Raw genomic sequence first — 26,377 nt, 5'->3', positions numbered from 1 at the left:
CAAATCAAGCAAGAAATTCTATAGACCCATGAATAAGAAGAAAATTTTTCTTAGTAAAGCTAAAGATACTACACACTTCAAAAGATGGCTAACGGCACAACAAAATAAAATTTTTTGAAAATCTTCCAACTACTATTCCCTTAAATGTCTAATGTAAACTGCCTTTTTTTTTTTCTTTCATTTAAATTGTGGTCAAATACATCTAAAATTTACCATCAGTGACACTTAGTATATTCACAGTATAGGGCAACCATCACCTTATCTACTTCCAGATCACTTTCCTTACTTCAAAATAAAACCTTGGGTCCATTAAGTGGTAACTTCTTATTCCCCCTTCCTCCAGCTCCTGTCGACCACTAATACGCATTTTCTCTCTATAGATCTGCCTACTCTGAGTATTTTGTATTAGTTGAATTATACAATGTATGGCCTTTTGTGTCTGGCTTCTTTTGCTTATCATATTTCTAAGGTTTATTTTATGGGTGTTCTTAAAAAGTGTATTTAAAAATACATAGAGATCATCTGTTTAATTTAACAGAAACTTGAAGGTTCTCATTGAGATAACTACATATGAAAGGTGATATAGTTTTAAAGATATAAATGTTTTTGGAAGTGAATGCTCTGTGTGTGTGTGTGTGTGTGCAAAATCAAAATCCAAAATAAACATAAAAAGATGAAAACAGTAACTAATGTCAATTTAATGAGTATTAACTTTCGTGCTTGAAACTAGATGCTTTAAATAAAATTTGGAATTGAAAAAAATCCTGATTAAAATCTGCCTTGCATATAAGTTTTCACGAATATATTTAACCTTGTAAAGAACTAATACCTTGCAGTACAAGTATTTTTCATGATAGTGGAGTCTGACACTGTCCAATTGGATCGTATTTTACTTAGCTAATTGTTTCCCACCAATCAGGTCTTATTTTACTATCATCTGTAATTTGGGACCAATGTTATAGAACAGACTAACAAAGGAAGGAAGACTTATTCTGACTCTATATAACATCAAATATTTACCAAAGTAAGTAAATCATGCCAATAATTTCTTCAAGGTATTTCCAGTTTAAATATAGTTAGATTTTTAGTTTTGCACCAACATAACCTTTAAATTTAATCTATATTATTTTGGAGTTATGCTCACACTTCTTTCTACAATTTTAACGAACTCAACACTTAGTAGCTTGGATTTGGGAAAAGATGATTTAAGAAATAAAAATACAGGAATGGATACTATCAGCAAAATATTTTTATTTTGTGTGATTTTTTAAATTTGTCCCCAGTAGAAAAATAGGTCATGTAAACAAATTGTTCCAATAAAAATTTTCATATTTTTAACTTGTGCTTAACACAGAGGCTTAAAATATAACACTTTTATATTTTAATCAATATTTAAGGTTTCAATATTTGTTTGTTTGTTTTCTAAAAAGCTCCTAATGACCTTTGGGAATCTTTTGATTTATGAGAGTTTATACTGTATACTATTTACTATGAAATGGTAAAAGTTGAATTTTTTTTTTTTTTTTTTTTTTGTCTTTTTGCCATTTCTTGGGGCGCTCTCATGGAGGTTCCCAGGCTAGGGGTCTAATTGGAGCTGTAGCTTCCAGCCTACGCTACAGCTGACAGCAACGTGGGATCCGAGCCACGTCTGCAACCTGCACCACAGCTCACGGCAACGCCGGATCCTTAACTCACTGAACAAGGCCAGGGTTCGAACCCACAACCTCGTGGTTCCTAGTCGGATTCGTTAACCACTAAGCCACAACGGGAACTCCATGAAGTTGAATTTTAAAAGGAAAAAGTTCCACTTTGGAAAAGTTTTAGTGAGCCCAATATTATATGTTCAAGATGAAATTAAATTACTTTTAGAAAGTTTTCCTTCTGAGCAATCCAGATAATTCTCAACTAGCTGTTTGTTGATTTGGAGATTGGCCAAGAAGCTGTGTGAAGGCTATTAACTGCACTTTAAAGCTGTAGAGGAATTAATTTCTTTCAGAAACAATTACTGACTATTACAGCCTCATTTAGGATAGTTCTTAAGAGTAACAGATGAAACATTAGCTTCTTCTCATCAAATGAAACAACCACTTTAAAAATCCACAATTTACTCTAAGGCAATTACCTAAATAATACATCTGAAACCCACTGAAAACAGAATTAGAAGCAAAATATAATCAATTATTAGATATTTTGTTTCTTGGGTAGAAAACACTGCACATTTTAATATTTCTATATTTACAGCTATTTAGAATTATGCTTACATATTTAAAAGTATTCAGGTGTAGAGTGCCATGGCATATGGAAGTTTCTGGGCTAGGGATTCAATCTGAGCTATAGTTGCAACATACACCACAGCTGCAGCAATGCATAATCTTTTTTTTTTTTTTTTTTTTTTTTTTTTTTGTCTTTTCTAGGACCACACCCTCAGCATATGGAGGTTCCCAGGCTAGGGCTTGAATCGGAGCTGTACCACCGGCCTACACCAGAGCCACAGCAACTCGGGATCCAAGCCACATCTGTGACCTACACCACAGCTCACGGCAACGCTGGATCCTTAACACACTGAGCAAGGCCAGGGATCGAACCCGCAACATCATGGTTCCTAGTCAGATTCGTTAATCACTGCACCACGACGGGAACTCCAGCAATGCATAATCTTTTAACCTGCTGTGCTGGCCACAGGGACTGGAGCCACTGCAGTCAGATTCTTAACCTACTTACCACAGAGGGAACTTCCGTTTTCACTTTCATGAAATACCTGGCAACCCGTAGGTATGCTCTTCTATTTGAATTTGTAAACTTGAGGACATACATTCTTTATTAAATGCAAACTCTAGAGTGGGCTTAGCACAATTTGGATGCTAAAACTTCTGGACATACTTAAATATGATTATTTCATTTCCAAATATAGTTTTTTCCTGGCCCATTTTCTGAATCTATGAATATATTATTTTCCCTGTATCAATAGTATCCCTGTTCATAACAGGAATATTATTTTAGCATGGAGGTAAATTAAGTGTCTTCACCAAGGTCATTTTACAGGACAAGAATAAAAAAAAAGGAGATCTCCCTAATTTTCATTCAGGCCTTGATCCCTCATTGCATGATTCTTTTTTTGTATTTTGTCTTTTTAGGGCCACATCTGTGGCATGTAGAGATTCCCAGGCTAGGGGTCTAATTGGAGCTGTAGCTGCTGGCCTACACCATAGCCACAGCAATGCCAGATCAGAGCTGTGTCTGTGACATACACCACAGCTCACGGTAAAATGGGATCCTTAACCCACTGAGCAAGGCCAGGGATTGAACCCACATCCTCATGGATACTAGTCAGGTTCATTAACCACTGAGCCATGACGGGAACTCACTGCATGATTCTTAATATACTACATACTACAAATGACATCACCTCAAAGGCAAGGTCTCTTTTATGGTGGCTGACTATTTTCTTCTACGTCCCATGTCCATCCACCAGTGCATCCCACTGAGTGACTTCTATTGAAATCATGAGAAAGGCCCAGAAGACCTGCCCCAAACTCTGAACCTAAAACATGGAATAGAATGTTCATTTTCATAAGCCACTAAGTTTGGGGGTAGTTTGTTATGCAGCAATGACTGCAATGGCATTGGGTAACTAGAGATGGATGCTGCAGTGAGAACAACCTTAACACATGTGCAGTTGACTTTGAGACCAGGAGACAGGCAGAAGCTTGAAGGGCTTTGGAGACCTCTGTGATGGCTGAAAGGATGTGGAGGAGATTGTTATTAGAAGATGAAAAGAACCCACCCACCCCCGCCTTTTTTTTTTTTTTTTTTTTTTTGATACTGGCAGAATGTCTGGCACTGCTGTTGTCTCAGTAATGTGGGAAATAGAAATTGAAACTAAGGAACCATTGTATTTGGCTAAGGAAATTTGGAGGCAAAAATCTTAAAAATGTCACTTTGCTTATTTATGGACTCAGGGGAACAGTCTTCTAAGGCTGTAGCTGTGAAACTTTGCTTTATACTTTGGAAGACTGAGAAGTTCCCTCATAAATTTTCTCAACTAGATTAAAAAGTTTCTAAGAGTCTTAAGACCATGATCCCACCAAATCTTGACTCCCAGGGAAGGCAGAGAGGCATAGGAAGCCCACAAAAACAGTAAGAGAATTCAACCAGCATGATCAGTTTTCTATTAATGTGGATAGAGAAAGTTCAAAATGTGAACAGCTTTTGAGGATCTCAAATTTCTATGGGCAAGAAGTAGAATGAAAGTCTACTTGGCATAAAACATAGTCCATTTTTTAAATAGAAAAGTGAAGGTTACTTAGAAAGCATAACCAAGAGATCCAGGAAAAATCATTTGCAGGGAGCATGACTTGGCCCTGACCATGTAGCTGGAGGGAGATACCTGCCTAGATTTCGGGAGTTGCTAGAACCAGTGACCACAATGTATTCCTGACTCCCCCACTGCCCTTTGGGAGCCTAAGTTACACTTGGACCTGATTTCTATGGCAAAATCCTAGAGTTTAAGACAATGCCATAATAGAAAAAGGAAGCTGGGGTCTTCCATCATGTGTATTCTGCATGATGGAAGAATGTGAATAGTTTGTCACTAGAGAGAAGATTGTGTCTAATGAAATATAGCCAAGAAGCCTTGCAGCTCTGATCCTGTCTCCTGAAACAGTCTGGGGCAGGCTGGCTACTGAGATGCTGTGTGAAAAATTCCAGCTAAGTCCAGATTTCCAACCACCCCATTAAAACACCAGACATATTAGTAAAGCCATTTTGAACCCTTCAGATAAAATGACCCTCCAGCTGAATAAAACCAAATGGCTTGTGTCAGTGACAGTGGAGTAAAAAATCACCTAGCTAATCCCTAACCAATTCCTGATCCTCATAAGTGTAAGATGTCATAAAATGGTTGCTGTTTTTGTTGTTGTTGTTGTTGTTGCTGTTTTTTTAAGCCACTATATTGTTAATGCTTTTATACTTTATTTTTAATTCAGAGAATGCTTACATACACAGTTCTAACAAATGCACAGAGGTGTGTAACCAGCACCATAATCAGGACAGACTCCTCACCCACAAATATTGTGCTGCCCCTTTACAGTTAAACCACCTCCACACATATCCCTTAAAAACAGTGACCTAGTCTTCCTCTATAGCTTTGCCTTTTTCAGAATGTTATACAAATGGAAGCATACAACATTTAACTTTTTGAGTCTCCTCTCTTACATAGCTTAATTTTTTGTGTGTATTAGTTTATGCCTTTCAATCACTGAGTAACATTCCACTGCATGGATGTGCCACATGCACCCACTAATAGGCTTTTTTTTTTTTTTTTTTTGGTCTTTGTAGGGCCGCATTTGCAGCTCATGGAGGTTTCCAGGCTAGGGGTTGAATTAAGCCGCATCTGAGACCTATACTGCAGTTCACGGCAATGCCAGATCCTTAACCCACTAAGTGAGGCTAGGGATTGAACCTGTGACCTCATGGATACTAGTCAGATTCGTTTCCAGTGAGCCACAATGGGAACTCCTACTAATAGGCTTTTGGTGTCTTTCTAGTATTTTTTAATAACTAATAACTCTGCTGCACACATAGCATACATGTTTTTATGTTAGCCCAAGCTTTCATTTCTCTGATATCCCACCTAGGAGTAGGTCATATGCTCAATGTATGTTTACACCTAGAAGAAAAATGATAAGCTGTTTTCTAGATTGGCTGCACAATTTGCATTCCCACCAACAATGTATGAGACTTACTGTTGCCGTACATTCTTACTAGTACTTGATATTCTCAAAAATATCTTTTAAATTTAATTTTTGCTTTTCTAATTGTTGTGTAGTGGTCTTAACTGTATATGCGTTTTGCTTGACTAAACACATATACAGGCATACATTTCTATTGTTTTATAAAGAATTTTATTTCATGGAGTTCCCGCTGTGATGCAGTGGGTTAAGAATCCAACTGCAGCAGCTCGGATCCCTACAGAGGCACAGGTTTGATCCCCAGCCCAGCACAGTGGATTAAAGGATTCAAGGATTCAGTGTTGCTGCAGCTGTGGCATAGGTCACAGTTGCAGCTCAGATTCAATCCCTCACCTGAAAATTTCCATAAGCCTCAGGTTTAGCCATTAAAAAAAAAAAAAAGAATTTTACTTTATGAATGAAATTAAGTTTAAAGAGAACTATTTGATAGATTCACAAAGCAATAACATTAATTTTTAGAAGTGAAATATATTTTAGTTCCTCCCTTCATCCTCAAACTTTCCCTATTTGGAGGATAGATTATAAATTAGCCTGAAGTTCCCGTCGTGGCACAGTGGTTAAAGAATCCGACTAGGAACCATGAGGTTGCGGGTTCGGTCCCTGCCCTTGCTCAGTGGGTTAACGATCTATCCGGCGTTGCCGTGAGCTGTGGTGTAGGTTGCAAATGCGGCTCGGATCCCGCGTTGCTGTGGCTCTGGCGCAGGCCAGTGGCTACAGCTCCGATTCGACCCCTAGCTTGGGAACCTCCATATGCCGCGGGAGCAGGGCCCAAAGAAATAGAAAGAAAAAAAAAAAAAAAAGACAAAAAAAAATAATAATAAAAATAAATAAATTACCCTAACTTGAAGCATAGTATCAAGTCCATTACATTATAATGATTCTTACAAAGGCAGCTCCCAAATACCCATAAGCTCAATTGTGATTTATAGGTGCATCTAGCCTCTATTCGAAATGTCAAAGCAGTGCAAATAACTGTATTTAGAGTTCAAATACTGAATCAATTCTCTTTTGCTGTGTAGAAAACCACTCAGAACTTAGTGAAATCATTGTATTTGTTTACAATTCTGTGGATCTGCAAAATGGAGGAGGACCCTGTGAGGGTGTCTTCTGTTGCAACTCTATAGCCATTTGGCTGCCATGGGGGTGGGCTGGCTGGTCCCAGATGCCTCAGTCACATGTCTAACAGCCAGTTGATTGTTGACTGAGGCATGCTGTTTCTGCACCACATGGTTTCTCAGTGCTTACTGGGCTAGAGAAGTCTGCACGTTGCCATCTCCAGGTTCTAAGAGGGTAAAGACAGAAGCTGCGATGCCTCTCGGGGTTTAGGCTCAGAAGACTGCAGTGTCACTTTTGCCACATTCTTTTTGATTAAAGCAAGTAACAAAACCAATCCAGATTCAAAGAGAAGGAAAATAAAATTGATTTTTGCCTTTTGATGAAAGGAGCAGGAAAGTCACTTTTTAAAGAGGTGTGCAAAAAGGTATAGAGAGTTATGGCAGTGATCTTTGCAAATCATCTAACATAGGGCAGCAGGGCAATGGAAAATCATAATGGAAAATCATTATGATGAAAAGACCAACAAAGGCTGATACATGAGGAAAGCTGGCCTGTATTTCTCTCCAATATGCATACTTCCTAGGATTCACTGCTTTAAGTCATAGTTATTAAATACCTCTTAAATGTTATTAAAGAAATTGTATAAATTAATCAGATATACTCTTAAAAACAGTAGCTTGATGGCTTTTCTTTTTCCTGATTAGACAACCTTTTTATGAAGAGAAGGGTCACAAAAAAGTATTTTTAAAACAGAGGCTTCTTGTTCCCATTTACATTCTAAAAATCACAAGTGCTTTATAATTAAAGAATCTGTAGGGAAAAAAAAATACCTAGAGAGGGCCGTATAACAAGGGAACTCTATTTTGTATTTCAGAAATTATTACTTTTAAACTACAAGAATGTCACAACATTGTAAATCAATTATACTTTGATAAAACTTTAAAACGAAAAAAATATAATATTGTAAGTCAACCAAACTTCAATTTTTATTTTAAATTTTAAATTTTTTTATTTTTTGTCTTTTCTAGGGCCACGCCCACGGCATACAGAGGTTTCCAGGTTAGGGGTCAAATCGGAGCTATAGCCACCAGCCAACACCAGAGCCACAGCAACGCCAGATCCGAGCTGCATCTGCAACCCACACCACAGCTCACGGCAACACTGGATCCTTAACCCACTGAGTGAGGCCAGGGATTGAACCCACAACCTCATGGTTCCTAGTCGGATTCATTAACCACTGAGCCATCACAAGAACTCCAAACTTCAATTTTTATTTTATTTTTAAATTTTTATTTATTTATTTATTTAGTCTTTTTGCCTTTTCTAGGGTCGCTCCCAGGGCATGTGGAGGTTCCCAGGCTAGGGGTTGAATCAGAGGCTGTAGCTGCAGGCCTACGCCAGAGCCACAGCAACGCAGGATCCGATCCATGTCCGCAACCTACACCACAACTCATGGCAAAGCTGGATCCTCAACCCACTGAGCAAGGCCAGAGATCAAACCCTCATCGACTGATTAACCACTGTGCCACAATGGGAACTCCCAAACTTCAATTTTTAAATAAAATAAGAGAAAAACAGAAAACTACAAGGATGATATCTTCTTATCTTAGGAAGAACAGATCAAAAACTGCATGAGGTAAGAGATTATTTGTTCATCTCTAAGTTTTATTCAGTTTTGATCCAAATAAATTAAAATTTTATTTTTTTCAACACCTGCCATAATTGGTATTATCTAGAAATCTCATGTTTTTTTTAAGAGTAAAATTTTTTTAAAAAGGTATGATAAAACAAACTCAATAGTTGTGTTTTTTAACAGAGAAAAATAGGGAGAAAACATGTAAAAATTTTAAGAAATATTCTTCATTAGGAAGCTGACAAGCCAACATTAAGTCAGTGGTTCAACATTTGCATTCATATTGACCAGGGGCATAGCTAAGTCATCTGAGGCTGAGATAATGTATTGTTCTATGTTTTTAATATAATGAGGCATTTTGAGAAATATGATTTGAAGAGTAAGAACACTAAAACTTGCTTTGAGTACTGAATTGGTCAGAATGAATTAAGTTTTATAACATTCCACAACTGTAGTACTAAAAATTGTCAAGGGCAAACAATTTAGCCCTAATCAGTATTAAGAAATAGAAGCCCCAGTAAAGAAAGAGGATTACAGAAATATTTTGCATTTTGAATTTAATAGCCATTGGGCTGTTACAGAGCAAGATACTGCTTCAACTGATGCATAAATTTAAGAAAGTAAAATAATCTCCCTCTTTTGCTTGAAATGCTTGCTTTTTCCTCTCTGTTTCGAGAGAAAGGTAGCCAGGAATTCAGACTTGCAATGTAAGTCATTTGCAAGTTGTAAAGTCACCGTGATCACAGCAGACAAATGACAGCTCTTACAGCCTGTTCTCCTGGCATTTCATCACCTTTCCCAGAAGGACATAAATTACTAGAAGAAGGTTTTTGTGAATACATCATTCCTCTTCTTAAGATTCCCCGGTCCTTGTGAAACACAATCTGCATCCCAAAGAGCAGAGCTGATGGGAGGGGGTGATACCACAGAAGAGAGATGGCAGATTATTGAAAGCCCATGCTGTTGGCTTTTTGTTTTACCTTACCCTCTCATTCCATAGCGGCAAGAAAGGACAACCTGTTTGACTGAAAGAACTTCTGTATACATTATGAATGTGTTTCCTTGGGATAATATAGAAATAAGATATTCCTCTGTTCTAATTTTATTTTATTTTACTTTATTCTTTTTTACAGCTGCACCTACAGCATGTGGCAGTTCCTGGGCCATGGGTCAAAGTGGAGCTGGAGCTGTGGCCTAGGCCACAGCCACAGCAACATGGGATCTGAGCAGCATTTGATCTACACCTCATATTGTGGCAACGTTGGATCCTTAACCACTGAGCAAGCCCAGGGATCAAACCCACATCCTCACAGAGACAACATCGGGTCCTTAACCTACTGAGCCACCACAGAAACTCCTCTTCTGTTCTAATTTTATACTTGCCAGAACCAGCCAGAATATTCCTCTGGCTAAGCCATGATAGTAATTTCCTATGTTAGATATATCACATATATTTTCACAAAGATTTGCTGCCAGTGGAGCAGATATGAGGCATGAACTCCATGGGAAACATCTTGAGAACAATTTTATCAAATAGTAAAAGGTATGATGCAACAACAGTTATATGAGTGAAATCTAAACACAAATATCATCACAAAAGCAGAACAGGAAACAATTTGGGCCCTGGTGCCAGATATAGAAAGTAAATCTGGAACAAATCAAAGTGGATTTACAATACATTTGGGGGTGGGGGGGGTGTATTGGTGTGCATGTATGTGTGTGAGTGTGTGTGGGTGTGTGTGGGTGTGTGTGTAGGTGCATGCATGCACAGGCACACACATTATGTTTGAAAAATAACCTCGAAAAAAGAAGAAATTTATATAGGCAGTTTGGCCTCCAATCCATATGTATTAATAGTTTTGCAAACAGCCAGTGGCATAAAAATGTATCCTTCCTCCCTGAGAATACCAAGTGCTTCTGCTCCATTTTCTCCTGCTGTTCCATATGCCACCAAGCAGCCAGGATAGAAATATCAGCCTTGGGCAGTGTACTCATGTATATCCCTGTAAATACGTCTTTTAGATAATGCATTCTCAACAAGGACCATGGAACAAAAATTAGTTCTTAGGGGGTTAATAAAAATCTTACCCTTTTTATGTATAACCCAGAGATATACACAAAGTATATAAATATATATCCAATGTATCTGAATTATTAGAACTTCACAAAGAGGGCAATTTGTGGAAAAGATCTCCAAAAAGAGGCATAGTGGAAAAAAAGAAAGGTTGAGAAACATTGCCTTAGAAAAAAAACTAAATAGAAAAAAGGGATACAGAGCATATTAATTTCTTTTTCTGTCTGCTGTCAACTTTTGATTAATCATACTTAATTTTATCATGCCTGGGTGAGGAAGAGTAATTACTTTTATAGCGAATTAAATATGATAAAGGTAAAATATATTCAGAATCTAAATGTTTAGCATTTTTAGCAGCTGCTTCTTGGGACAGGTATATAACAAGCTTCTAATACAGGATACATTCCAATGGTCAGTGATCACTGAAAAATGGGATGAGCAGAAACTAAAGGAAGGCCTAATGTGGATAAGAAATGGTTCTAGGGGAGAGAAAACCAATGCAAGAATAATCTAAAGCAAACAAAATGACTTCCACCAAAGAAAGGGGTTACATTTCATCTCATCAGCTCAGAGAGGAATCTGACTGTTCTTTTACTACCTCTGGGGAGAGTCTTGTGTCTGGCCAAAGGCTTCCTGGAAGTCTGGAAGTGAAATAACATTGCTGCTTAACACCACTAAAGGGACAGAGGCAACTCTAGTGGAGAGAGAGGGAGACAGGAGTTCAGTAGGATAAAGTAGGGAGGAATTCTTCGCTAATTCCAGAAGTCAGTGGAAAGAAGTCCCTGTTGGGCTGGAAGACTTAAGGAAGAAGCAAGCACTCCCAAATGTCTTCTCTACCCTAAGAAGAAGAAGAAAACTTTATTATCATCTGCAGATAAATTAAATGGGCTTTGCCCAGGACTGATTTGTGAATATCGGCATTTTATCTACTTAATGTTGATATATGTTATAAGCTCATTTTTGTTAATTAAATCTCTTAATATACCTTTGTGGCAGGATGACTTGTTTTTACGCCTTAGGTAGTCTCTGAAGCATTGACAATATTCCAATAAACGACTAAGAAGAATTTTCAAAAGATGGTACAGATTATAGAGATACTTATGTACTGATAAACCTATGTTTCTTCATGCTCTCCCATAACACAAATAGTCCATTATCAAGCCTCCTTGATGAGACTGAAAGAAAATGATTTCCCTGATATTTTAAAGACCAAATCTTGAAGTATTAAACTCATCTGGGGGGGATGTATACATATATATCAGTCGAGTAAGAATTTTCCATCTTGTAAGGACTCCCTAAGCAACCTGAGCTGCCTGACGCCACTGCCTGATCTGTTGTATTTGATGGGACATTTTTGGCACGGCCCCAGGTGCCTGTCCATCTGAACTGTTTGAAGCCCATCTGAAGCATAGTTAGCTGGCTTGCTGTTTTGTAGATAGGCTCTTAGTTTCATCACAGCAACAGAAACTATCTTCTGACTGGTCTAGAGAATATTGGTGTTAAATCTTAACTCATTCATCTGTCAGGGATTCAGCATCACAGCTAAAGAGCCATCTGCAATTTAAATTGATTACCAAGTATTTAACATTCATTTACAAGCTAAATCCAAGCCTAAGTAACAAATTATGACTCATGCCAGTCATCTGGGAGAACACAATTCCCCATATTGCTGCCCGTTTTATCTTTAGAGGTTGAAATGACATTTTGGAGTGTATTCTTTCAGAAAATCGAATTCTCTTAGAAAAAGGTTCACGATGATAAATGCCGTGAGGAGAAACACCACTCATGGAATCAGATCACTTTCTCTGTCTTGATAGGTGACCAACAAAAGTGTTTAATTGATCTGGTACCAGTGAATTCTATAAAATGTGGTTTGCATGACGACATGCAAATAATAGTCACTTTCCATTACAATTTAGCTTTACAGTAGGCAGAAAGAGGAGAGTTAAGTGACATAAATCTTTGATACTACACTTACCCCTATAATCACCCTCATCTTTTCCCAACTCAAATATTCCATAATGCCTACACAAAATACAATGAACCTTATAATCTACTCAGCTAGAGTAAAAGGAGACTGTACAAAGATATGAGGGAGAGAATAAATAACGGGAAAAGTTGGATTTCACTGGTGGCCTAGTGGTTAAGGATAAGGATTCAGCATTGTCGTTGCTCTGGTGCAGGCTGGATCCCTGGATTCCCCATGCCACAGATGCAGCCAAAAGAATAAAAATAAAAAGTAAATAAAAGAGAGAAGTTTTAGGAGTATGTGCCCAGCAACCTCCCTCTCTGCATACAGTTTTCTGTCTTAGCATCAGTTTCTCTTTGGCACTTTCATCTCATAGAATCAGAAATATGCTTTGAAACATTGTGTTTGTTTTAAGAACACTGTAGCACAACTAGATAATTATATCCTTTGCGGCATCCTTTGTAAGAAAATTTACCTGTGTGAACAAGATCTTAGCCCCTCTCTTTTTGAGACACAGTGATTATAAGGATGGTCTTGTGGAAGACTACACCAGGCAGAGATTTATTCCTGTTTCTGATGGGGTCACCAAGATGTGTAACCTTCATGCATACCTATCTTTCTGCAACCTTTCCCATAAATATGCCCTGCTTCTAATTCATGCTTATAAATGAGAGTTCAGAACACATTCATGCTGCCAGTCACTGGTTACTCATGCTTGAAATTAAAAATCCTTCAGACCATTGCCACTGTTATATTTGGTGAGGCTTTACCTATTACTCAAAGTAAGAAAAATAAGACAGCAAAGATAAGATGTTAACAGATATAATGTGAAAAAGATAACAGGATGTTTTCAGGTTATTCTGAAATTAAGTAAAATAGCATCTACATAATCATATGCTACTTAACATTATTAAATTTAGAACTATGAATTAGACAGAACTATTCATGGAATACTACTATGGCATTCATGATGTGAACATACCTTTACAAGAACTGAACTGGTTGGCAATAGCTAGAAAGGACCAATGACTCATTTGAGATAAAGATTACTGAAGGACAGAAAACATGGGTTTTTCAAATTATGCACACATTTATTTCCTAATGTAAAGAAAAAAAAATTACTGTGAAACCTACTTGATACCTGAAATAACTGATTTTAATATTTCTGATTTTTAAACATTATTCTTCCAATCACTATAAGAAGCACTAAATAATAGCTTTAATTTCTTATCATAGACAAATATCCATACAAAATGTTAGCATTCTTAATGAATTTGTCTCTCCATCAATGCAGCTGAAAAGGCAAATGCTTTCTGGGGAAAGATCATAAAATTACATGGGAAGATTTGAATAAAAAAGCCAAGTTCATTTGGGCAATATGAGCCAATATTATACGATAGTTTCTTAGCTCCTATTTTAGAAATTGTAGCACCAATTTAAGACAGTGACCAGGACTTAAGAGCCCGTAAACAAATAATACTGCAAAGCAATAAAAATAACAGTTGATCCACTGTGCGCTGAGTACACAATAGCAAATTCCTCTTTTTAGAAACCATACCCTTTGTTAGTCTCTGTGTGTGTATGTGTGTGTGTAAAATTCAACAATATATATTTAAGAGTTACTCTATGCTAAGATTGTCCTAGTTGTTGATATAATGATGAATTTACAGAGTGAACTGCTGCTTCATGGAGCCTATTATCAAAAATTTTAAATAAAGGCTGATAGATTAAACCAAACATTAAAAGGGAAAAGATAAATAAAACTTAAAAGTAAGTTGGATAAAATAATAAGACGCCAATGAAGTCTATTTGATAAATCAGTACAAGGAGTTAAATGCCTTACTAACAGAGCCAAATAAAGTAGCATTAAAAAGAAACCTGCGATCATCATAGTGTGTGAATGAATTACCTTTAGGTAAGTCACTGAGTTATTTGCACTGAAGGAATCAAAAATGGATTTATATGCAGCTTATTGGGACTCCTATGAATCCCCCATAATTTATTTATTAATGACAATTCTTAAAGAAAGGAAATATGTAGCACAGAAATATAGAGATAGAAACTCTGGAGAGAATGAGGTTAAAATATCCAGTGTAACTGGTTTCAAGAAAGAACAAATGGAGAGATAAAAATTGAGTAGTATTATTCTTAGAAGAATATTAAATTACTCATAGATTTAAAAAGCAGCAAAAATCCCTTGTAGAATAAAAATCTGTATGTAGTGGAAAAAAGAATAGCTAAAACCACACTACCAATAATAGGAATGAAGAACACTGTAAACCAACTATAATGGGAAAAATAAAAATCATTAGAAAAAAAGAAATTAAAGACATTACAAATATCCCTTAGATGAAAGGATGAGGTATTGTAAATAAGTGTATGTTGATAATTTGAAAAATTTAAAGAAATGGACAAATTCCTTGAAATAAAAACTTTTGTGAATTGCACCCAATAGGAAAGCTGAATAGTCCTATATTTGGTCACAGAATGAGATCTATCATTTAAAACCTTTCAATAAATAAAATGACTGACCCAGAAAGCATTGTTGGTGATATTTACCAAATAACTTATGGAAGAAATAACACTGGTTTTGCATAAACTATTTTAAAAAGCAGAGGAAGAAGGAATATTTCCTAATTTTTGAAACTAGCATAGTATTGTTACCATACACTGCTTCTGACATTGCAGAAAAAGAAAATTATAGTTCAATATTCAGAATGAGCATAGCAGCAAAAATCTTAAATCAAATACTAGAAAATTAAATTGAGCAATACACAAAAAGGATAACAAACTGTGATCAAATGGGGTGTATCCAAGAAATGTAAGATGATTTCCTATTTGAAAATCAATTTGTATTTAATGTATTTGTACAGGGTCCATATTATTAACAGAATGAAGGAGAGCAGTCAATCAGCTCAATGAATACTGAGACTGCACTGAAGAAAATTCAATGTCTCTTCGTGATTAAAAAAAAAATCAAAATTCAGCATACAAGTAATGAAAGAAAACTCCTTCAATCAGATAAAAGTCAGATTTGCACCAAAAAAATCGAGTTATTTGAATACAACAGTGTAACAATTCTGTTTATATTTTTTCTTCATGCAGAATGAAATTTTATGTCGTGATATCAAATACAGCAACAAAGCTTCTTTGGGGAAGGCAGAGAAACAGTGCTTTGGGCAAGAGTTCATGGTCCACTTCAATTTATTTGTAATATTTAATTTCTTAAGATGGTGATAGGTGTATAAGTGTCACTTAACATGCATAGGTAATAACTTTATTTGCTAATAAAGCTTTATTTAGTAAAAAAAAAATACATGTAGAAAAAGAATGAGTAGGAGTGTAAAGATTCCATTAGGAATATGTAAATGAACACTATCAATTTTTTATGCCATATTAGCTTAGATTTCTCTGGAGAATCTAATGATTCAGTGATCCAAACTAGCATCTACATGTGCATGATTATTGTGGCAACTAAAATCTGAACCTATCATTTGTGTGGAAAACTGAAAAACTGTACCATTTGACAATTCTGCTGGATCAGAGCAGATCTTCAGACACTCTCACCCAGACTCACCCAGCCCCACTACATGTCTCTGTATGCAGGCATCTGAAAAAGCATTATAACAAAACATCTCACCTTTTTTGTTTGTTTGCTTGTTTTTATTTTGTAAAAATAATTTCTTCTATGGGCACTGATGAAAAGCCATGGTTCAATGAGTAAATATTGACTTAAGGGACACAACAGAGCAATTATCTCTCCAACATATGTGTGACAAGATGGAGAGCCATCTGTTTTCCAAAGATAGCAGGTTAAGCCAGGATCTTCACTTTGAAATGCTGCTCTATATCCACTTTGAATAGCCAAACTACTACATAGGTATATATGAGTTTTTTAAAAAAGCCCAACTTACAAATACTGTCATCCCATCGTATAATCCTTATCCACGATTCATCACAGGTTTACAAGAGTTTGCTTACAATAAGTTACTCAACATGGAGTTCCCCTCATGGCTCAGTGGTTAACGAATCCAACTAGGAATGATGAGGTTGCAGGTTCGATCCCTGGCCTGCTCAGTGGGTTAAGGATCTGGCGTTGCCATGGGCTGTGGTGTGGGCTGCAGACATGGCTCAGATCTCCCATTGCTGTGGCTGTGGTGTAGGCCGGCGGCTACAGCTCTGATTCAATCCCTAGCCTGGGAACCTCCATATGCCCTGGTGTGGCCCTAGAAAAGACAAAAAGACAAAACAAACAAACAAACAAAAAAAAAAACACAAACAAACAAAAAAAACCCAATAAGTTACTCAACGTGGAGATGCTGCACTTCACCTCATTGTAACTATATATAAAACAATTATGAGTCACTCTTGTCACCACAATTTTAAAAGACAGGATATTTTCATTTAAAATTAATAAAATTATTAATTTAAAATTATTAATTTTAAAATATAGGATAGACTTGCCTCTCTCACCAAGGCCATGTTGCAAAGCAATGGGGAAGTGACTGTAATAATAGTAAACTAGTTTCTTTTTTTTCTTTTTTTGGTCTTTTTAGGGCTGCACCCACAGCACATGGAAGTTCCCAGGCTAGAGACTGAATAGGAGCTGTAGCTGCTGACCTATACCACAGCCACCGCAAAGCCAGATCCAAGCCGAGTCTGTAACCTACACTACAGCTTGCAGAATGCTGGATCTTTTAACCCACTGAGCAAGGCCAGGGATCAAACCTGCATCCCCATGGATACTAGTTGGATTCTTAACCTGCTTAGCCACAATGGGAACTCCTAGTTTCATTTTTAATTTAATCTTTTTAAATACTTAGTTTCCAACCATTGTTAAATCATTATCTGCTGAAGAAGAATGTGAAATTGGGATGATGGAGGCTGAACAAATCTTTAGAGAATCTCATTAGATATAATGACATCTGACTCAAATGTGAGGGAAATAGGAAGTTTAGCATTTCTACAATATACACAAAAATTTCAAGGACTGTATGTCAAGAATAATAAAATTGTGCTCAAGTGAGAATGGTTGGCACCACATTAGGTTAATTAGACAAAATAAACATTGGGGAAGGATACATTTAGCAATTAAAAAGAAATTCGAGCTCGTGCTATTGGAAAAATGCACATAAATATTAAGAAAAACAAAGCTGGTGCAAGAAGATGCAAAATATGTTAAAGATTTGAATTAAAATAATCAAAAAATGGCTAAAGAAGTGGAATATCTACTAGAGAAATTTTCTCAAGAATCAAATGATTGCCTCAAATGGGACTAAAGTTGTATTTTAAAAAAGAGTAGAGATACAATATGTTAGAAACTAGACCACAGAGGGAGCTTAATATACTGGCCAGTAAAGACAGCCAACATGGTTAAGACCTTTGTTAAGCAAGTTATACAGATTGGGAGAATTGTTTAGTTTTATTTAAGATATGAATTCTCAGATGCAAAGATATTCATTAATGACTACAGGTCATTTGGAATTTTATCCTCTCAATGTAATACATTGCTCAGTTGAATTCAGTTATTTGTACTGTAAGAACAAAAGTAACTAGTATGAAAATGTGTTAACAGGAGTTCCCGTCGTGGCACAGTGGTTAACGAATCCGACTAGGAACCATGAGGTTGCGGGTTCGGTCCCTGCCCTTGCTCAGTGGGTTAACGATCCGGCGTTGCCGTGAGCTGTGGTGTAGGTTGCAGACGCGGCTCGGATCCCGCGTTGCTGTGGCTCTGGCGTAGGACAGTGGCTACAGCTCCGATTCAACCCCTAGCCTGGGAACCTCCATATGCCACGGGAGCGGCCCAAGAAATAGCAACAACAACAACAACAACAACAACAACAACAAAAAGACAAAAAAAAAAAAAAGAACTGTGTCCATTAAGGGCAAAACAGTTTGAAATTGAATGCTACAGTTATTAAAAGAAATGTAAAACTTGGCTTTCTGGACTGATTTGTTTGCCCAGGGGTCAGAATAACAAGACTATTTTAGTTTGTTTGGGGTGTGGCGGGCAGAAGAATGGGGACCAAAGATTTAAAAAAAATGTGTTAACAAATTAAGGATTTTTTAAAATCAATTAAACAATATTATGGCATGTAAAACAATGAGATGAAGTTTAGTTGCAGAGCTGTGATGGTAGAAACAATGAATAAAATACATCAAAGTAATCAAGTGGCAGCAAAAGATATACCAACTTAAAAGATATACCAACTTGTAATTTTCTCAATGCCTATGTTCATGGACACCATATTGAAACTGTTCTTACACCATTAAATTTTTTTGCAAATATTAAATCTGATTATGTGAACAGAAATAATGCCACATATTTAGAAGTTTAGAAGACTAAAAAGAAAGACACCAAGGGGGGCTTAGTTGAGTTTTATAATACTTTATCTCTGGGGTGTTTGACTAATGTTCACTGATACTGCTTGTGACTCTGAAGAGGAAAGTAATAGATGCTAAAAATGATTTCAAAGGGGTACATTATGATGGACTACAAAGAAACAGACAATGCTGGAGAAGGGAAGTAAAGCTGAGTGGATCCCTAGAAGAATGTATTTGCAATATTCTGCAAGCCTTTTGTATAATATTATTCTGCAAAGGAAGTCTGCCTAAAATTATTAAGGGTAAGAAATTTAGCAGGTATAATCATCCTACGGAAGGTAATCTATAATCTCTTAGTTGTAGACTGATGAATTATGTCATAAAAAGCAAAGACCTTCAGGAACTTGACAATCTTTGAGGTTTTAATGGGGAGGAAATCTGGCCATGTCTTTCTTTTTTCCAAATCCCTTCCTCCACCCCACAAAGACAAGTACGACTAAAAATCTTTCCAGCTATTGCTGTTGAAACTGTTTTGCAGAAGCAATCTTGGAAAAGAGAAAGTATAAACAGTTCCAGGTTTTCAGGATGATACAGTGTCGTATAGTAGCAATTAATATGAGAATGATGCCAGGACTAGAAATATAATTTGGGAAGTCCAAGTAGAAAAAAATCTAGTAGACAGTCCTTTATCTTTAAATATGATTTGAAGTGGATATGTACAAATACAAGATATAAATCAGGGCTATATATTGAACCAGAATCCAGGCTATGCCAACGTCTGAAACGGGATTATAGTAACTGTAGAGTCAAAACTGTACTAGAACCAAACTGTGCTTATGCTAACAAATTATATGCATTTTCTCTGTGTTTGCATTTATGTACATGTTTTCATGTTAATTTATGTACTGCAATGAAGATAATTCTACATACTGCTCAGTTCTTTTCCACCAATCCTTTCATTTTAATTATATTGAGCTTGAACAGAACCAAAGAAATGCCACTAAATGACTAAATATTGCAAGCATGAGGAAAAAAGCATTTTTAAAAGTGGTGCCTGAATAAAGTCTCTTACTTTAAGAAAGATCCTCTATAAACACACACATGCACACACACACATACACACACAGCTACACAGTCTTCCTCATATAATAATTTGCACATTAGAAAATTCACTATCAAGTCATTCTGATACATATAAGAATTATTCTCTTAATAATGGTTTTGGAGCTATAAATCTTTAAGTATTTCATATCGCATTTTAGCTAAAATCAACTTTGAAAATTAGTGCAAATTATACTTGCTAAATTTAGGAATGGAGTATAATTCCAGGTAATTTAAGAATCACAATACATGGTTTCATTTTTTTTTTTAAAGTTACTGCTAGAAAATTTTACAGTTATTCAGTAGTTCATTTGTCTATCTCTGCATTTTATTTTAGCTAAAATATTCAATGAAAGCTCAGGGCAAAGAAGAGATACAACATGATCTTTAGAGAAAGATAAAATTCAAAACAGAATAAATCGGTTTGGAATGATAATTTTTGGCTTTAATAACTTGATTGTGCAAAATGTCCTCAATTACGTAGTAATGAAGTTTCAGTTCAGTGAATTTAGTTAAATTAAAGCATATACTACATGTTCCAAAATATTTATGATATTTGAAAAAATACTATCTTCATTTGGAAAGGTAATCAAATAAAATACTTAAAATAACATTATAAACACATTTATAAGTATTCAGAATAACTAAACATGAAATTATCTACTCCTATGCTGAGGTCTGGCTATTAAGGAGCATTGGAAATAAATAAATAATTCATGTGGTAAAATTTTAGTTTTATTTGGAGATCCAGTATTTAATTACTGAAGTGGAAAATATCCATCATGCTTTCACTTACATTTATACATTTATACCTAATATATCATCTCTAAATGAAACATTTTTTTACCTGCTGCTGATTGTAATTTAATTATACCATTAATTTTATCTTTAAAACCTCATTATATGAATTTGGGCTTTAAATTAAATAACATCAGCAGAAAAATTGCCATTGAAGTGATTATAGATTACTCCAGTGTGAAATTTATTCAGAGTAGACGTGCCTACCTACCATGGTTGTCTCGGCAATAGAACCAAAGCTGTTTATGAATATGTTGCATGTGACATTAACTGGAGGACCTGAAAAAGAAATTAAAACAGAAGGGCTGTTTAGATGCTTAACTAAAATATTTTCAAAAATAAATAAATAAAATATTTTCATATAATTCCATGTTTCTAATTTGTAGGGTTTTTTTGTTTTATTTTGTTTGATTTTTTTTTTTTTTTAATGGCTGTACACATGGCATATGGAAGTGCCTGGGCCAGGGACTGAGTCTGGCAATGCCAGATCTTTAATCGGCTGCACCAGGCAGGGGATCAAACCTGCACCACTGAAGCAACCTGAGCCCCTATAGTCAGATTCTTAACCCATTGTGCCACAGTGGGAACTCCCAAAAGAATTTTTTAATATGTACATACATAGATGCTTAAAATTGAAGGCAACCCTCCTTTGAAGAAATCTGGATTGCACATCTCAAGTTTACCATCTCCTCTGAACACTGAAGATACCTACTGTATAAGTCATTAACCTCTTTTGGTCTCAGTTTCCTTGATTTAGAAATCTCTAACAGCTCTGCAGATATCTGGTTAATAAAGCCAACACCTGAGCCCCATTAGGGAATTTTGATTCCCCAGCCCCCACCTCTGCATGTATGGGCAGTATTTTCCTGTTTATTTCCACGACGTATAAATTTTAATTGAAAATTGGATACTTAGATAATATAATGTAGCAACTCTCTAAACCAGACCTCCCACTTCCATCCCATAGTTTGTTGTCCTTGCTGGTGTTTCTTATTGCTGTTGTTTGTTATTTAGTGACTTACCTGGATGAATACTTGTAAAGTGTATTTCCTTAGAGTATGTAGCCACTGAAGTGCCTGCTCGGTGAGCCCATGGACAATTAATGATTGGTCAGAGGTTTCCTGAATGGCTTGAACCAATGTCTTTCCCCTTTGCCAAAGGACTTCATGCATTTGGCAGGGGACATGCCCTTAATGCTTATGCCTTACCCTGCACTTATTGTTTGCAGGGGGTTTGAGGTCAGCCAGAGGTGAAAGGTCGGAAACCTAGGACTTTTCTGGTTAGCACACAGCCCTACACATAGGTGTAGACTCTAGATCTACAACAGAAAGTAACATTTCCTTTTTTCTTTTTTGGCCACGACCATGGCATGTGAAAGTTCCCAGGCCAGGGATCGAACCCAAGCCACAGCAGTGACAATGCCAATTCCTTAACTGCTAGGCCACCAGGGAATCCCAATAAGTAACATTTCAAAGCTGCCTATGGGTCTGTCGTAAGCGGACAGATCTTTTTCTGAAATTTTTGTTCAGGCTCCTGTTTGCCAATGAATATCACAGCCTTAGGCAGCTGCAATGTTAAACAATTTTCTGTGATTGCTTCCAACAAATGCCCTGGCAATAAGATTTCCCACTCAGAGAGTTCCCAAAGTTAAGTAATGACAAGCCCTCTGAGTGGGACTCATGCGGAGCGGGCTAGATAGGCCAACAGCAACATAGCTCTGAGAGAACTTGTGAGAAGCAAAAGGGGGCTGCCCCCTCTCATAGCTGCTGGAACGCTAGATTTTACAGTTTCTGTGATTGAGAGGATACTAGTTTTCAAGGCTATCAGAAAGCTGGGGAGTGAGCCAGATTAAACACCTTCTATTTTTAGAGAAATTCATCAGTTTTTCTTGAATAAACATTCCTCAGGGTGTTACAAGCTTTTGGTTAATTTTCAGAGTTCCGAAGGTTAATTTGAAAATGTTGCCAGTGTTTTTGTTGCTCTTTTGAAGGAAAGAATTTACAGAGATCCTCACTTCCCCAATGCCAAAAGTCCCCTATAAGTATTTGATTTAGTATTCTCATAAAACACAAGGATTATTATTATTATTGGCCACAATCGTGCAGAAGTTCCAGGATCAAACCTGTGCCATACAGTGACCCCAGTCACAGCAGTGACAATGCCAGATCCTTACCCTGCTCAACCACCAGGGAATTCCAAAACCCCAAATTTTTGTATTTATGATACCCATTCATTCACTTGTTTCTAAAATATCTAAAAATCTGTGCACACCAAATTGAAGAAAGGCAAAAGTGATTATCATCTAGTAGGGCAGAAGGATAGGAATCAGTAAATTGTTGAGAACTTGTTACCAGGTATTATGCTGTTTTGTTCCTAGATACCACTGAATCATGTAACACTGACAGTGGGTAATAGTTCACCATTTATGTATTAGGAAATGAAAGCTCAGAGAGGATACATAAGATGCTAATAAATAGCACAGTCAGAGCCTGAAACATTGGTCTGACTCTAAGGATCATTTTTTCCTGCCATATCAAGTTGTTCCCCAACCTTCTTCACATCACATAATCTTCAAAGCATTTCATTATCTGGTTACAAACTGTTATTAGGTTCGTAGCTACATAAACAAAAGCACTGAAATACTGCGTGATAGGGGTTAAAATAACTCAGTTAATCTCCTCCTAAGTTAGTCAGATAAAACCACACACAAGAACCGATATCAAAGCCTAATAAATTTTGGTGGTTTTTTTTTTTTTAACCTGAAGATAACTGAGTCACTTAATTTTATAAGGTGCATTACCAAAAAAAAAAAAAAAAAAGAGCCAGCCACTTGCCCTATGCCCCATTTACCCTCACTAGAGAGAATCATTTTAACTCATTTAATAGACACTTTGGGTATTTACCTCAGTTTCTCTGAATAGGTTTATTTTACTCCTTTAGATGTTTTCATTTTAGACATAATGCTCTGACCCCCACACGATTTTGCTTTCTTTTACAAACTATCCCCACTCCTACTAATATAAACTTTTTCTCTGGCCTCCCATCACTCAAATGCAGTTAAACTGTCACTGTTGTTTGATCAGTATTCACTTTTTTACATTATTATGACAAGGTAAATATTACCTCCAACTAACTATATAATATGTTATGGTTACTCTTCCTTTCCTGCAGAACATTCTCCTGAGGTCAATCATTGTTTTACATATTTCACACAGTTTACTGCATATATATCATTAACTTATTCTCAAGTTCTGAAATGTCTACATTGTGTTTCAATATTAGACTCATCAGACAGTCTATTAACCTAATCTCCCTTCAGATTCACTCCATCCTAGATTTGTTGTCCTGAAGCACAACAGCCACCCAGTGCTCTCCCACAATCCTCCTATTGGAGATATCACCCCTCTTTTTTATGGGACCTCCTTTCATGGCCTCAGATCTTCTTCCTTTTTGGTTCATTTCTTCATTTTAGTGGAACATGTCCTTTAGTAATTTATTGAGAAATGGTGCATAGGAATGTGAAACTTTTCAGAAATGCTTGTTCACAAATGTTCTTTTTAAGGCTCTCACTCTTAATTAACATCTAGATTTGATACAAAATGTTAGCCTGAAAATTGTTTTTTCTTCTCAATTTTAAAGTCGTTCTTCATTATCTTCTATTTTCTAGTATTTTTGCTGAAAAGTCCCAAGACATTCTGATTCTTGATCCTTTGTAAAGATAAAAATGGTGTTCCCTTTGTACCAATATTTTTTTCTTTTAAAATACTGCTTAGTTAGTTAAGAGTTTATCATCTGAAGTTTTAATTACATTGTCCTTAATTACAGGTACATAATGTTCATCTTTGTTTTTTTCACTCACTAATAGCACTTATCTTGCTGGAATAAGAGATAAAAAACCCAAAAATTATTTTAAAATAAAGTATATTTATAGTACTATGAATCCTGTGTACATTGAAATCATCTGGTGATCTTTAAAAACAATTGATAACTTCAAATGTAGTTGGCATGTGTGCAACCAAGGCACTGGTATTTCTAAAAGCTTCCTACATGACACAGATGTGCATGAAGGAATTTCAAACTAGGAAACATCTGTAGCCATGACACCAGGGGGCTAAAAATGAACTTGGATTTTCACAGAAATAAGAGAGCTAGAGAGAGGGGAGTTAGGACTTAGAATATTGAAAATACAAAGCTATTCATTTTAATAAGAGAGTTGCCCATTTTAAATATGGTCAATGTGCTAATAAAACATAGTAGATTGTTATGTACTTAGAGCCCAAAGTCTGTTGAGTGTCAAGATGCAGGAACATAACATTCAAACAGATATAGGAGCTACATTGTTTTAAATATAAAGGATGGACATATAAGAAAACATCATAAAAGTTCTGAATCCTAGAGATGCTCTAATTATCTACTACTAGTGGAAAGTTTTTTAACTTAATTTTTCTTTCAAAATTTATTGGTTATTTCTAAATAGCAACAATTTTTTTTTTTAATTTGTAGGGTGATAGAGATGTCTTATTTGTCGCTAGGTAGGAAAAGAGAAAGCACAGATATTTTATCCTATTATCATTTTATCCCATCATAAAGAGAAATATGAAGTCACAATTAACTGTTAGAAAACATGTTGTGTGTGTGGGGGGGTGTATTTAACTTAAATATAAGTCTAAAGTGGTGAATTCTGAGATATATACACAAGTGAACTAGAACCTTTTTCTTTTCTTTTTTTTTTTAGGCTTTATCTAAAATTTGCCTACAATTTTTTTTTAGGCATATACCCCATATGGAAATACCTGCCAGGAGATCAAACAGACCCGCAGCTGTGACCTACCCCACAGGTGCAGCAACACCAAATCCTTAACCCACTGAGCCACTGTGGGAACTCCTGGAACTTGAGAAACTAAAAACTGATCTTTGATATTTTCTAGACTATTTGCTTTTTCTCAAGAACTCTAAAACTCTGCTATTTTCCTTTAATCTTGGGAATATCCTTTAACTTGAGATAAATTCGGTTGTGCTTTATTGACTCACAACCTTTGGAAAAGAAAAAACACAAAAGCTTTAGCATTGGGTTAATTCATCTTCCAATAAAATGCAGGTGAAGGTACATCACTTTTGGATGAACATGGCCCCATATGAAGCTGCTGTGACAGAACTGCCAGCTCCATTTGACTGTCATCTCTTTGGCTGACACTGAAATAAAACAGTGGGGAGATGATTTTCTTATTTTAAGTTAGCAAGGGACAGGGTCTTTATTATTTTGGTTTCATTGTCTAAGTTTAATTATTATGCATAGAATTATAGATAATATTGGTGAGAAATAGGATGAAGGTTAAAATTAAGCATAGGTTTCAGTGACCTGAAGTTAGTACAGTCTGTTTTGATGCACTTCAGTGTCCCTCGAGGGCAGGTGCTGTGTGGCACATCCTAATGATTCCAGAAAGGTTCTGAAAGCAGCAGTATGAAGTACCATGTTAGGAGGAGGACTCCTTTGATGGATTTGCTTTTTTCTCTAAAATCCCATGTTTCCATCGAAGAGCAATGATCAAAGAAGAAGTAACTACTATAGGCTTTTTCAGTTGGGAGCATGACGCCTCACACGATATGAAACAGATTCTAGCCCTTGCCTCTCCAACATGCGTCCCATCAGATGCAGGAAGCTCTTTCTAAAA

General features: G+C 36.2%; 1 protein-coding gene across 13 annotated transcripts in view; it reads right to left on the bottom strand.

The window, feature by feature from the left end:
* Window positions 1-26,377, bottom strand: part of GLRA3 (glycine receptor alpha 3) — a 483,419-nt gene that overhangs the window by 103,823 nt on the left and 353,219 nt on the right. For all 13 annotated transcript variants that reach the window (XM_021074184.1, XM_021074189.1, XM_021074190.1 and 10 more), the window contains one exon: window positions 20,917-20,984. In XM_021074184.1, coding sequence (XP_020929843.1) covers window positions 20,917-20,984 — 68 coding nt within the window. The remainder of the gene's footprint in view (window positions 1-20,916; window positions 20,985-26,377) is intronic.

The sequence above is a fragment of the Sus scrofa genome, chromosome 14 (genome assembly GCF_000003025.6).
Source record: "Sus scrofa isolate TJ Tabasco breed Duroc chromosome 14, Sscrofa11.1, whole genome shotgun sequence".
Taxonomy (NCBI): domain Eukaryota; kingdom Metazoa; phylum Chordata; class Mammalia; order Artiodactyla; family Suidae; genus Sus; species Sus scrofa.
The sequence above is the reverse complement of the archived record's forward strand: the minus strand, read 5'-3'. Positions and strand labels throughout refer to the sequence as shown.